At 24.3% G+C, this 13,940-nt stretch overlaps 1 protein-coding gene across 5 annotated transcripts in view; it reads right to left on the reverse strand.

Annotated features, from left to right (window-relative positions):
• Positions 1-13,732, reverse strand: part of LOC126895633 (F-actin-monooxygenase Mical) — a 27,525-nt gene extending 13,793 nt beyond the window's left edge. For 2 of the 5 annotated variants that reach the window (XM_050667734.1, XM_050667732.1), the window contains exons 1-13: positions 13,357-13,729; positions 6,602-6,789; positions 4,283-4,384; positions 4,014-4,221; positions 3,826-3,936; positions 2,610-2,711; positions 1,866-2,122; positions 1,531-1,788; positions 1,090-1,447; positions 968-1,000; positions 574-809; positions 383-505; positions 74-298 (exon numbers count right to left, since the gene is read on the reverse strand). In XM_050667734.1, coding sequence (XP_050523691.1) covers positions 74-298; positions 383-505; positions 574-809; positions 968-1,000; positions 1,090-1,447; positions 1,531-1,788; positions 1,866-2,122; positions 2,610-2,711; positions 3,826-3,936; positions 4,014-4,221; positions 4,283-4,384; positions 6,602-6,778 — 2,190 coding nt within the window. In that variant the 5' untranslated portion in view covers positions 6,779-6,789; positions 13,357-13,729. Of the gene's footprint in view, positions 1-73; positions 299-382; positions 506-573; positions 810-967; positions 1,001-1,089; positions 1,448-1,530; positions 1,789-1,865; positions 2,123-2,609; positions 2,712-3,825; positions 3,937-4,013; positions 4,222-4,282; positions 4,385-6,601; positions 6,790-13,356 lie in introns of all 5 variants that reach the window. The other 3 variants (XM_050667730.1, XM_050667735.1, XM_050667731.1) reach the window with 3 other exon arrangements.
• Between the last annotated feature and the right edge of the window lie 208 nt (positions 13,733-13,940).

Below are 13,940 nucleotides of genomic sequence, written 5' to 3' on the forward strand. Positions count from 1 at the left end.
ACAAATATATGCATTTTTTACTAAAAACCTAATGAAAATATTTTTAATTCATTAATTTATAAATTTCACTTACTAATGAACCATTACTAATATTTGTGCGTCTTTTTCTGTTACGTCGCTGTAATGAAATAGTACTTTTATCAATAGCCAAAATATTACTAATTCCAGATCGTTTTCTTGATATTGGTATAGATTTTGTTTGAACAGATAATTTTGAATACGGTAGGAACATATTTTTAGAAGTAGCTACTCTAAATCGACTTAATGCAGGTGATACTGAACCATGATCACTGTCTTCCTATAATACATAAAATATATTATGAAGTTAAATTAGTAAAATTATACATTATAGGTTAAATTTTTAAATATTTCTGAAAGATACCAATTTTGGATGTTTAATATGAGGAATTTCTCGTCTAAATGTGTCATACACTTGTGATAAATAAGACAATAATGCTAAAACATCTGGTACATCACATTGTTCCATTTCATCACCAGACATTATCTGGAAATATTTTGTATTAAATATATATACATTAATAAGCTAAAAGATAATTTAATAATTTTTTATACAGGTGAAATTCCAAACTCATGTTCCAAAATATCAAATGCCAATTGATTATTTTTTGCAGCGTCTATTGGAGATAAAGAAAAGAAGTCTACTAAATCTGGACGATATCTATGTATAATTGCACATAATGCAAGACCATTTTTAAAAGACTTTGCAAAATCTTCAATAAGTATCGATTCATAAGGCGCCAGTTGAGCTTTGATCCAAATAAGTAATGTATCTTGATGAACTTGACTTTCTAAAATATATAAATTAGTTAAAAAAATGAAAATGAAGCTGTAGATCTGTTAATTTAAAAGCAAAATTTTTTAATCCAAATGTATTTTATATTGAAAAAAATTAGGTCAATACTGTTAGAACACACAATAAATGTTTGGTGTATTACAAACTATTCACCCTTTTTTGATGAATCATGCGCAGCCAAACAAACTGTTTTGAGGTTTTCAAGTATAAAAATAAAATAAAAACTTAGAACATTATTTATTTTATTTTTAAAATATATAATGGTTTTAATTTACCTTTTCTCCTTCGTTTTTTCGGAACATCTTGAATTGAATTAGAAAACTGTCTTGGGGCTTTTAAAAATTTTTCAATGACAGTTTTATCATCACAATCAAATAAGTTAACAACTTGTACTGGAACAACTGCATTTGTATTTAAATTTGGATACCGTGTATGTGGATCTAAGGTATATCCAGCTATATTTCGATGCAAATTTTCTGGTGTTGTTTGACCTAGAATATGATATATTGATTCACGTTCAGCTAAAACATGTAATGGATTAGAATCAGTAGCTCCCCAACGACGAATAGCCCAACAAGCATCCATTGAACTGAGAAAACCGCGAGCACAACCTGAGCCAGTTGGCCAAAATGGCTAGAAAAAAGAGAAAATTATAATAATAATGTAATAAAATTTTTGGTTATAAAACTAGAAATTCTATAATTTTACATAAATACCTCTAATAAACTATCTCCTACTAAAGTGGTAAGTAGTTTATGTCCATTTTTTTGCATAACATGACTAGAATTTTCAGCAGCATACATTGATGTAAAATCAAACATTGCTACATCTGGTTGACCATAGTGATTAAGAGCAAACTCTAATTGAGGTAGTGAATAATGTGTAGAAAAATTTGCAGCTTCTTTAGCATATTCAGTAAGTGCTTCTTTGTTTATATTTTCTAATGCTAATAATTTTGCTACATCAGCATAATCCTAAAAAACAATTTAATTTAGGACCATTTTTTTTTTAACTTTACTACTTTATAAAAAATATTATTTTTAATAATTACATTTAAAATAACTCCTTTATCAATTAAACTATGTTTTTTGGCAGTCATAACAAAATAATGAGTTTCATCTTTATAATAAACAATATTTTCTAAATCAATACCAGTGTCATGATAAAGATCTTTAAAAAATTTTTGATTGAAAATAAAAGCTACTCCTGATATTTCTTCTACTCTTGCTTCAGCTTCAGTATGTTTGTTAATAAAATTAGCTGTGATTGCAATAGCTAATCGACCACGAAACTCTTTTCGCTTAAAACCTAAATTTTGTACAAAAATATTGTTTAAACAGATTAAATAATAATAATATAGAGGTTAATTTTCTCTGTGAATAAATTCACAGGTAAGCTTAATAAAAGACTACTATTGTTTCAATTTAAATAGTTTTCCAAAAATTTACATAAATAGTCATGATTAGGGAGCACATATACATTTTTTTTTCAGTAAAAGACATAAATGTTTTATAGAAATATAAAGTATTTTGAATTAAAAGTAAAATATTTTAATGGGTATTATTGTTAGGAAAAATTTAAACTAATATACTTTATATTACTGTAAACATTTTTTTAAAAGGTTTATATAATCTTTAATAAATTTTCAAAAAATAACGAAACTATTAAACCATTCAGTCACTTATATGAGGATAAAATATAGAAGACACAAATTAAATTATAACTTTACAAAAATTAAGATATCTAATAATCAAACTAAAATGTAGAAATATATACATAATTTTTGGTAAAATACCCTCTAAAGTGTTTCTTTTTCCATCTGCTCCAATGAGAACATCAAATTCATATTGTGAAATTGGATGATTGGTAGGACTAAAATTTGCTCTCCAACCAAATTCTATTTAAATATATAAGTAAGAATATATAATATGATCATTTATATTATTAAAGGCATTATGAAGTGAATATTTTATCTAACTAATTAGTTTTAGTTTTAGTTATTATCGAGGTGGACATAATGCCCATGCACTCAGACCTGTTGGTCCATTGTGCGCACCTCATACCGAATTGTCTTGATTCGGTTTATCCACCTAAGTGTTATCACCAAAGTGTTAATACATTACCAATCATAAAGTCACCCCTATAGATGACCAAAGAGTTATGTCTTTCCGCCAAAATTAAGTATCTCTCTGGGTTTTAGGTTTTTAATATCTTCTTTTTCAGGAAAAGGTTTACTCAAGTAGTTTTATCTTAGGATGGACAAGGCTTTACAATCACACATAATGTGAAATAAGTCTTCCTCTTCTACTCCACACTTACTGCACAGTGGTGATTCTGATAACGACATTGCGTTAAGATGTTTAAGTAGGTGACCATGTCCTGTCAGTAGACCAGTCAAGGTGCTTATTTGATGTCTAGTCATGCTATTAATATCACCCAACAGTAGACCAGGAGTCTTGATAAACATTTTAGATTGTCTAGGTACTACCAAGTACTACCAGATTGTCCTGTGTTGTTCTCTGCACCAATTCTTGGGTAGTTCTCTGCTTCTTTCCTGGCTAGAAAGTCAGCATTTTCATTTCCAGTGACACCGTTATGTTCTGGTACCCATGCTAGTGTAACTTTGTTGAACCTCAATAGTAATTCTAAAGTTATCCTGCATTTGAGGACCAGCTTTGAATTCACCTGATCATTACAGAGTGCTTTCAAAGCTGCTTGACTGTCACTTGAGATAGTTATCTTCTTTATCTAACTAATTAGATAACCCAATTAAAAGTAACCAAGTTACCTTTTTTGTTGTTTAGTTCTTCATATAATTAATTATTAAGCAATAACTCAATTGATTTGAAAAGATATTTTTTTTTTTGTATTGGTTTATAAATTATCAGAAATAAGTAAAAAAATTTTAACAAGTCAAAATTTCATAAATATTCTTTAGTGTTGTGCTAAATAGTACCACAATTTTTTTATAAGAATAAAAAGTTTCTATTGTACAAATAAAATTAACATACTTTCATCATCATCTGTTGGCGGAGAAAGGGATTCAAAGCTCACACCTTCATGAATTTCAACACCCAAAATTAAAGATACTTTCAATAAAATACACTGAAGTTGCCTTATACCTATATTATTTAATCCAAATATATTAAGCATAACCAAAAATTAAGTCAAAACATTTTTAAAGCTAAATTAAACTAACTTATGTGATCAATTGCTCCAGCACAAAATTTTCCAAAAAATTTTTTAGCACCAAGGCCTTTTAAATCTTGAATTACAAAAGGCCAGAGATGAAGCACATTATGCCGGGAAAGGCGATCTCTTTTTTCAACAACAACAACTTTAGCACCTAACAATTGGGCTTCAATAGCTGCACGTAATCCACATGGCCCTGACCCAATAATTAATACCTATACAATAAAGAAAATAATTAGTCACAAAAAATATTGCTCTTTAATATTTAATACTTACCCTGGTGTTCATACATGCTTTCCCACGATTATAACATTTATGACTTGCTTTCTTATCAAACTTATTCCATAATGCTTTTGCTTTCCACGAACATAACATAGTCTAAAAAAGTTAATATTAATTAATATTTTAATCGGAGATATTTTGAGAAATTCGCCATTCTAAATTTAAAAAAAGAAACTTACTTTTTTTTTAACTAAATAAAATAATTTAAGATTCATATAACTTTCTATTCTATTCTCAACTTAAATAGTACTTAAAATTAATTGATATCATTATAATAGTATAAGCACTCCTAAGATGGCATATTCAGGGGCTAATAATCCCCCCTCTTCAAATGATCACATCATATACATAAATTAAAATTATGCACCTTTTTTTGAGGTAGATAATAAGTATACAGGATTATCAAGTAGTTTGTTTGATCCAATATAAGCAATTTTTTAAAATCTAATTAAGAAAATATTAAAAGGATTTTAAGTCGTAAACAAATATTTTTTAATGTTTTTAATTATATTTTAAATAAATAATACTTAAAAATATAGTTATGTGAAATAATATACCCTTAGTAATTTATTGAACGTTAGAAATCCAGTTCGTACAATGGTCAAAAATATTTTCACAATTTTACAATTTTGATTATTCTATCTATGAGTAATAATGTTTATCAAAACACAAGCCAGGTCCTTTAAAAGATCTGTTATCTTAGAATCAATTACATAGGCGTAACTAAGACTCTTATTGCATAAAATCGATAACTTATAAATTCAAGTAATCTAATCAAATCTAAAAAAATAAGACCCTTAATACTTAATTTATCAATTGTCGTAGCAATAGGCCAATTAATTTTTTTGTGAATGTTGTATTAATACATATTTTATTGGATCGATAACTAGCCATTATTCGTTAACGTCACTCAGCAGGAAGCAATTTATTTTATTATGTAATAAAAATATATTCATAACAATTGAAATATAAATATTTTAAATAGATAGACTAAGTTTTTCGGTTTTATTATGGCGTAAAGATTTACTATGCAAATATTTTAAGTGAATAATAATCTAATACGATCGTATTCATAATAATATAAATAATATAATACTTGTATCAGTTTATTATATTAGATTACTATCGTGGTGTTTTAATAGAAAAATTAACGATTTAATAAAAAGTAAACAATTTAAAAGATAATTTATTAAGCTCTAAGAAATTGCAAATCTAAAAAATAATCGTTCTCTACTGAATATAGTTTTAATAGTTCGAGATGTTCTATTAGTAAAATTTTTAATTAAAGTTGGGTTTGGCTATATTGTTTTATACCATAGACAGGGCTAGGCTATATACATATATATTATAATATGTTAAATAAAAGTAGTAAAAATATTTAAACATACATAGCTATGAAGAAAACAAAAACAAATAAACTACATGTTTCAATATAAATAAGTATAATTTGTTTTTATTACGTCTTAATTCATTATTAAGTATTCATACAAGCCGTAAAATGTTTATCCCTTGCTGCTTAATACAGTCTATTTTCAATAATTTAAAAAAAAAAAAAAAGTATAATTGTTATTGTTTGAATAACTTTATATAATGAAATTAAATTGTTTAAATGAGATAAAAAAAACTTTCTAAACAAATACTATAATTTGAATTAACTGTAGTACAACGTTTAAGTAGTTAGGAAGACTGGATAAAACCATGAGGGATAGTTTTTTTTATGTACAGAGAAGGACAACATCGTTATATTTTTAACGATACAACTCATAAGCGATAAAAATAAGTTTAAATTTCATAATAATTTCAACGCCTCTTTTGATATTCATCTATATTGCAAATTACAACTATATCAACTAAAATATTCCAAACGGCACACGCCTTAAAATCCACTCAGTTTATTAATTTTAAAGCAAAGTAAAAAATAAATTATTTTTGGTTAATTTTTAAAAATTTTCAAAGTTAGTATTTGATATGTTTGGCTATTATGCATGTAATCTAGGGGTATTGGGATGATAAGAGAGTAAAGGCCAGGGACGCAAGTTTCGAATTTTTTTTAAGTTAGAAAAGTATTATTATATTAAAAAAATTTACATATATTAACACTTGAAAAATAAATAATATTTTTTTGGAGGGATGCACCTCTAAAAGTTTATCAGTAACTTAACTAAACCTAGATACGGCCCTAATGTTATCACTACTAATAAATTGTTGATTCATCCTTATTCACTCCTTAAATGATTTTTATATAAACCAAATTAATAAAAACATTAATCAAAAGTGTATTTAATACAAAAAATTTAAATATACATTACTTACCCTTAATTTAGGATAAAATTGAGGAAAATTGGTAGGCTTGATACGTAATATTTCGCACAAATGTCGGAAATGGCCAAGTATAGTCTTCATTGTAGTGGCTGTACAAAATCTATCAAAAATATCGGATGCTAATGCTACATCAGCTGAAGGCAAACTTTTGCGGTAATGTGAAGCCATTCTTTAAATTACTAAAATAATAATAATAATAATATTTTTAATGTTTATAGCCGTTAGCATAATATATTTAGTATTTATAAGCTTAAATAAAAAATATCTTATGCTCTCTATGATTTAAGAAAATAGTAATAGGCTATTACTATTTTATTCCTTTATTTGGGGACGACTAATTACATTTAGTACATTCAGAAGTCTAACTTAAGAATTTTTGTGTAGAGTGGTGTTAATCTTAAATTATTTGTGCAATAAAACTAAATTGTAATGTGATTAAAATTTTTTTTAAGTTTTTAATAAATTTTAAATATACTTATATATCCTATTATAATAAGACCCTACTTTAATTGTTTAAAATTTTAATAATACACATATCTAATTTAAATATGATAAAAAAAACATATTTTATATCTTCGCGCCAATAAGTGTAACCAAAATATAACACCTAAAATATAGTGTCGCCAAATACCGAATTAGAATATCATAAATAATGACCTAAATTTCTTAATTGTTATTTATCAATGAAGTATTCATTAAAAAATAAACTGACAGATATTAAACAACCTCTAATAATTTGTTTAATTGTTTAGCAAATTAATAAGTTAGCACGCTTTTTAAACGACGCATTACAATTTTTTTTTTATTCTCAAATTTCCAGTGTTTTAAGAAATAGTTAGATAAGAATAGTGACCGGAAAATGTCGCCTGGCTTTGTGCCACACATACTGCTATTGATGAATGCCAACTATCTAGGACACCATACGATTGCGTTCTTCAAAAAAGGTGTTCCTCAGCATATTTTTTAATCAAATATTTTAAACATTTAAAGGTACAGATACCTGGAAATATTTTGTTTAGTAATCTATACAAATATCAAATTATTCTAATAAAATATAGTGAAGTGCTAGTATATTTGGAAAAATTTCATATTTATAGTGTGATAAGATTTTTAAAGGGCTAAATTTTTACCTTCCCAGTATTTTTTTTATACAATAAATATTTAGTTTTTGAACATAAAATATGTATGGTATAGTTTTATGTTATTTATCTTTTAAACATTTATTTATTTTTATGTAAACTGGTGAAAATTACGTGATATGGTTGTCTCTATGACAAAACCGCGTATCTCGATAATTTAAGATTTTTTTTTTAAATGCATATTCACCAATTTGACACATTTTAAGAGTTTTTATTTATTAAGATAAGGTAGTTTTAAAACCCTATTTCTATTGATAGCTATACAAAAATAGTGTATTTTTTCTACGTTTTGAATAATTTAAAAAAATCGAGATACATACTGTTGCCATGGAGACAACCATATTAATAAAAATATAAAGTAATTATCATTTTTGCGTAATATACAATAAAAAAAACTTTTTCATCTCAAATTATTAACATTTTTTTATAATATTTAAAATTTCATTAAAAAAGTTATTTAATGAAAATTACCAAAAGTATACGTTAATTTGTCGTCAAATGTACAAGAGAAATCAAATTAATATTAAGTCACGTAAAGTCTAAATATTTACGTTAAGATGAAAAGTTTAACTTAATTATAAATTATTGTACTATTTTTGTCCAATCTTGGTGAAATAACCATTAAATATCAGTATAGGAACAAAAAATATATTTAGTATTTAGTACAGCGAAGATAACTGAACAAACAGACCGCATAATTTCATTCCTAAACAGTCTGAACAAAATGTTCAGTTATAATTTACAGTAATTAGTTCCATTAAATTATTAAATATAAACTGATATTTTCGAAAATTTTGTCTATCCTTATGAACATACTGAATGCACATCGAGAAATTCAGAAAAAACATTTTTATACTATGATTCAGGATTTCCAAACACGTTAGGATTAAAGAGAGATCACTGATAGAATGGGCGAGATTTACTTTCTTTTTTGCTGATGATTCTGCAGATTCCATATTAATTATTAAAACTGAGAACAATCAACAATAAGATACACAAAAATGGCCTTGAAAAATATCAACACATGAACAAAACCTAAATGCCATGAAAAATAATTATATATTATTTACGCTAATAAAAATACTTCTAATTAGGATATTATGCCGTCGTAATACAATTAATTCATATAAATTTAACAAAAATTTAATTGTATTATTTGATCAGATCAAATATGTTAAATAATATATATTAGTTTAGCTCTATCTACGCAAAAAATTTAACGAGACAATCTTTTATATCGTAAAGGATTTTTGGAATTTTTTTTCTACAATATGAACTTTTATTTTTTAGTACTAACAGAATAACATTCCAAATTTATATATTTATAATAAAATAATAAAGTTAATAAATATAACTCATGAAAAATGTTTAATAAATATTGAAATTCACTATAAGACAATAAATGAATTACCTAATACTAAAAGTTAAAAAAAAATTAATTCTCTGATTTAATTACAATATTGAAAATCATTATATGTGTGTTATTATAATTAAATATAATTATAAAAACTCAAACTACAAGGTAAACAAGTTTTTTTAATAAAAAAGATATATTTCTATTTATAAACGATATTTGTTATGATTTAAGTATTAAATAAATAATTATTTAAATACATGTATAAAATAAACATCACGTACATTATACTAAATTTAAATACTATTAGTGTTACATTTTAAATAGAGCGATCTAAAATAATAATAATGTATTTAATAGAGCATAGTTATAACACGAAAAGAAAAATATGAAAATCATTAACAGTAGTTCTTTTAATAAAAATAGCGGTCTTGTGGTTTTTGCCCTACTTTTATAACAAAATAGAATTAAAGATACTTTAAAGAACAGTCAGCATTTTATTTATAAGGGACAATAATTTGATTAAAATGAAGGTTGTGTAGTACGAAACAATGTTTTATCCGATGATAAAACATATAATAATATTAATATTCATATGTTTAATAAAAGGCATTCTCAGATGTTATTCAAGATCAACGTTGCGTTTTGTTTGGACATTTTTACATAATAACTAGTCATATAAAACAATGGTAATCATTCAAATCACTACATAATTAATGTTACATACTAGCTTATATTCTTTTATTAATACATTATCTCAAGGTTTTAAAAATAAATACATAAAACTTATATACTATTAGTCTTTGTTCAAATCTTATTAGGAATAAAATCACTAAAATTCTTAGTTTTACATCGTAGATAACATCACTGAAGTGCAAATTGTTGGCTTGGAACCAAAATATGTCCAAATTCTTTAATCCAATTTCGAAACGACAAAAATAACTTATTTATAATTCCTAACAAAGAAATGTTAATTTCTTTCATGTTTCATCGTGTTAATTAATTAATATTGTCAATTTTCTTTAAAAGAAAATTTATAGTTTGAAAAACAAGTACAAGTAACAAGTATTGTTTATATGAAAAACAAGTAATCGCATTCAAATTTTTATAAAGTCAAAATAATGATGATATGTTTAACATTTTTAATAAATTTAAATTAATTTTGTAACTAAATAGATTAATAGCACAGAACAGACTAAATTTAAGTATATTTTGTATTAATAGTTATAGTATAATATTTTTTGATAAAAAAGAAAAAAAGATAATCACGATGAAAACGATATACATTTAATATACATCCATACTCATTGTTCTATTATAATTTCAAGTTGATCGAACTGGAACATTAGGCAGGAAGGATAGGGCATCAACACGTGAGAGATAAAATATAATAATAATTACATTGAAATAAATGTAGTTCATAATGTTATTATACGTCCATAGTAAATAAACTGGCGACGTCATTACAACACGTCATTTACAAAACAAAAGACAGTACATGAGAAAACTTATCAATTTTAAACATGGAATTTAATTATTTTTTAATTTTGCGATATAAATATGAATAATAAGTTACACGAAATAAAAAATGTATCTAAAAATAAATTACTATTAGTCATAAGACTCACTATATATTATACACAACCAAATGTCATAGACGCCAAAAAATATAAACAACATATGAGTACTTTATCTTTATCCTCCGGGTGTTATTATTTTAAACAGTTTATCAATTTATTATAAACTAAAAACTAACTCTAAAAAATAATCTAAAATAAAATTTATTTGTTTGTTTTAAAATATTATTAATTATAATAATCAATAATATTACAATCCCGTGTATCTCAGGTTGACAATGATAATAGTTATTTTAGAAAATTTATGTGATATTTCGTATATTGAATTGAAGACCACTTTTTTTTTGGCCCATTAACCACTAATAAATTTTTTTTCTGATAATATTAAAGCCCCATAAAAAAAACTTTGAATTCAAATAATGCGCTCCAAGTAAAAATTTTTTATTCAAATACAAATATATGTGAACTTATATTTATATTAAATTTTTAATGACTATTTAATAATTTATGAACTAAAATATAACTATTAATGTAACATTTTCTAAAGGTAATTTTATAGTCGAAAACTTTATTTTAATGCAAGGCTATAGCTGTTTTCCAAGGAAGTTGGGTTCACAAAATATTGTTAAATCTAATAATTTATTTATTTTTATATATATACTTTTTTAGCAATTTAAACTAATATTTTTCGGAAGATAAATAAATAAATAAATAAATTTTTTGAGAAAATAAATCATACTTTTTCAGTACTGTTTTGCCAAAAAAAATAATAATAACAATTCTGTACATTAAATGTAAATTATCCCACTTCCCAATTTTTTGAAAATAATCTCGCCTCATTTAAAAAAAATGTGATCAGGGATAGTTAATCTTTAGTGTACACAGTTAAATTAAATAGGGAAAATCTTTAACAGGATCTACATTTTTATTAACTACACTCCAATATTCAAGTATATAACTAATCAAAATATTATTTTAATACTAATTTTAAACTAATAAGAAGCCATTATAGGTATTACTAAAAATTAAAAACAACAACATAAATGTAAGTCACTTTTTTTAAATGTAATGAGAAATACTTAATATTTCTTATTTCATTAATATTACAGAACAAATCTTTGCACATTAATACATTTTTTTTATCATAATGTAAATATTTTAATAATTTTGGTAATTGAAGAAATTAAAGAAATTCAAATTTTTTTCTTAAAATGTGATTGTGATTTATAACTGAAATAAATAAATTAATATTTTAGTTATGAAATAGATGTCATTTATGTAATAAATTAATAAATCTTTAACAATTACTATGTAAAATAGTTGAAGTCTTAAAGCAGAACTTTGGTACACACCTACCCTGAAATACTGTTTTTCAGCACACACTTTTTACCATAGTACCTTCATACATTTCCTCTATTACATCAAAATATGTATTTAGGATTCCTTTCGTCATTAAAAACTACTTTAAAACCTCTTCAGCACTGTCAATATCTTCTTCAAATCTATGAACATCATACGAAGCTTTTCTTCTTCTCTCTATATTTTTCTATTGGCTGTTTTATACAAAATAACAGTTCCATTGTTGACTTTCCAAGCAAAAAACCAAACTGGTTTTCAGTTACTATTACTCCTACGCCTATACTTTTTTTTTCCTCTTTACACTTATTTTCCTGCATAAAAAATGTATTCTCATATAAAAATGAGAAAATATACAGCCAATTGGAAGTTTAAAGCAAACTTCAAAATTTAAAACAAAGTAATGTGTTAATAAATTATTTAAATAAACATAAAATACAAAATGAGAATTTTTCTTATGGTACTTTGAATTATAGAATATTTTTATGTTATAATATAAATAATTATAAAACTTGTCAAAAAACAATTCATATTTTCTTAATTAAATAATATTTTTATTTTATTAACTTAATACTCAGTCTTATAAAATATTTGAATAAAAACATTAAAATACTTTTTTTGTTTTGTTTTATATTTAAATACTATAAATAATTTTATCTATTAACCTATTGGATATTTAGATAATTAAACCAAAATAATGAAAAAAAGGATTTTAGTTTTATTATTTTTGCTTGTGCAAATAATATTTATTATCATTTACCTATTTTTGGAACTCATTTGACTATGATGCCAGTATGTCAATTATATTTCTAAATTGTTGAAATTTAATTATATATAAATTTATTGTATTTTTAATGTTATCCTTTATTTTTGTAATTGTTTAATATAAAATATAATTATATTGCATAGCCATTTCAGTTTATTTTGTCTTATTTTCTAAATAACCTAATCCTTCAATAAAATTTATCTTAGAACTGACCGGTGCTCAATCGTTCAGGCGAAAATTATCACAACGCCAAGTAAAATACAAAAATTCAATTTATAATAAATGCTTTTAAGAAAATTTATAAAAATTTTACTTTATATCTGTATTGATTATTTTACATTAAGTAGAGTATTTTTTTTATTGCTCTCAAAGTATTTGAATCATTTTTCAAATATTAAAAATATATTTTGAATATACATTTTTCTTAACAATTTTTAAATACATATTCTGAAAACTTTTTAACTATTTTTTGAAATGTTTATTCTGAATTCAAAAAAAAATCACAAGACTGTTAATACTATAAGTTTAAAATTAACTTTACAAAATCAACAAACCTGAAATTGCTAGTAGATTGAACTTGAAAAATAATCCAAAGTTAATGTTATATTGCTTCATTCATAATTGTGATATATTTCCTAAATTACACAAGAATATATCGAGATAAAGTAATCATTTACTCATAAACATTACACTGATGATACAAAGATGAAATTATAAAATAATTTAATATTTGAAAATAATCTTTGATGAACACTATAATAACTTAAATCTCAATATAACAATATTAATTCAGCTAAATTTTTATCGAAATTGTAGTTCAACAACTTAAATAACTAATTCATAATGAATAATCACAGTCTAATACAACGACTATAATGATAAAAAAACATGTTAAGAAACAACGAATCGACAAACTATTGCGGCACGAGGAGCACTGCAGTGCAGAATGCAGTAACAGTAGACTTTACTCATTAGGATTTTAGTCTACCTTCACGTCATTAGATATCCGAGATGGAAGTACGAGCAGTAACTGAACAAGTGGCTACACTGTTTATATTGAACAGTATTTTAGCTTCGATGCGAAGCAGAGAAGGTATTAATTTTACTATGATGTGTTTTTTTTTTTTTTTTTTTTTTT

Source organism: Daktulosphaira vitifoliae, unplaced genomic scaffold (assembly GCF_025091365.1).
Source record: "Daktulosphaira vitifoliae isolate Bord-2020 unplaced genomic scaffold, ASM2509136v1 Scaffold_1, whole genome shotgun sequence".
NCBI classification, from domain to species: Eukaryota; Metazoa; Arthropoda; class Insecta; order Hemiptera; family Phylloxeridae; genus Daktulosphaira; species Daktulosphaira vitifoliae.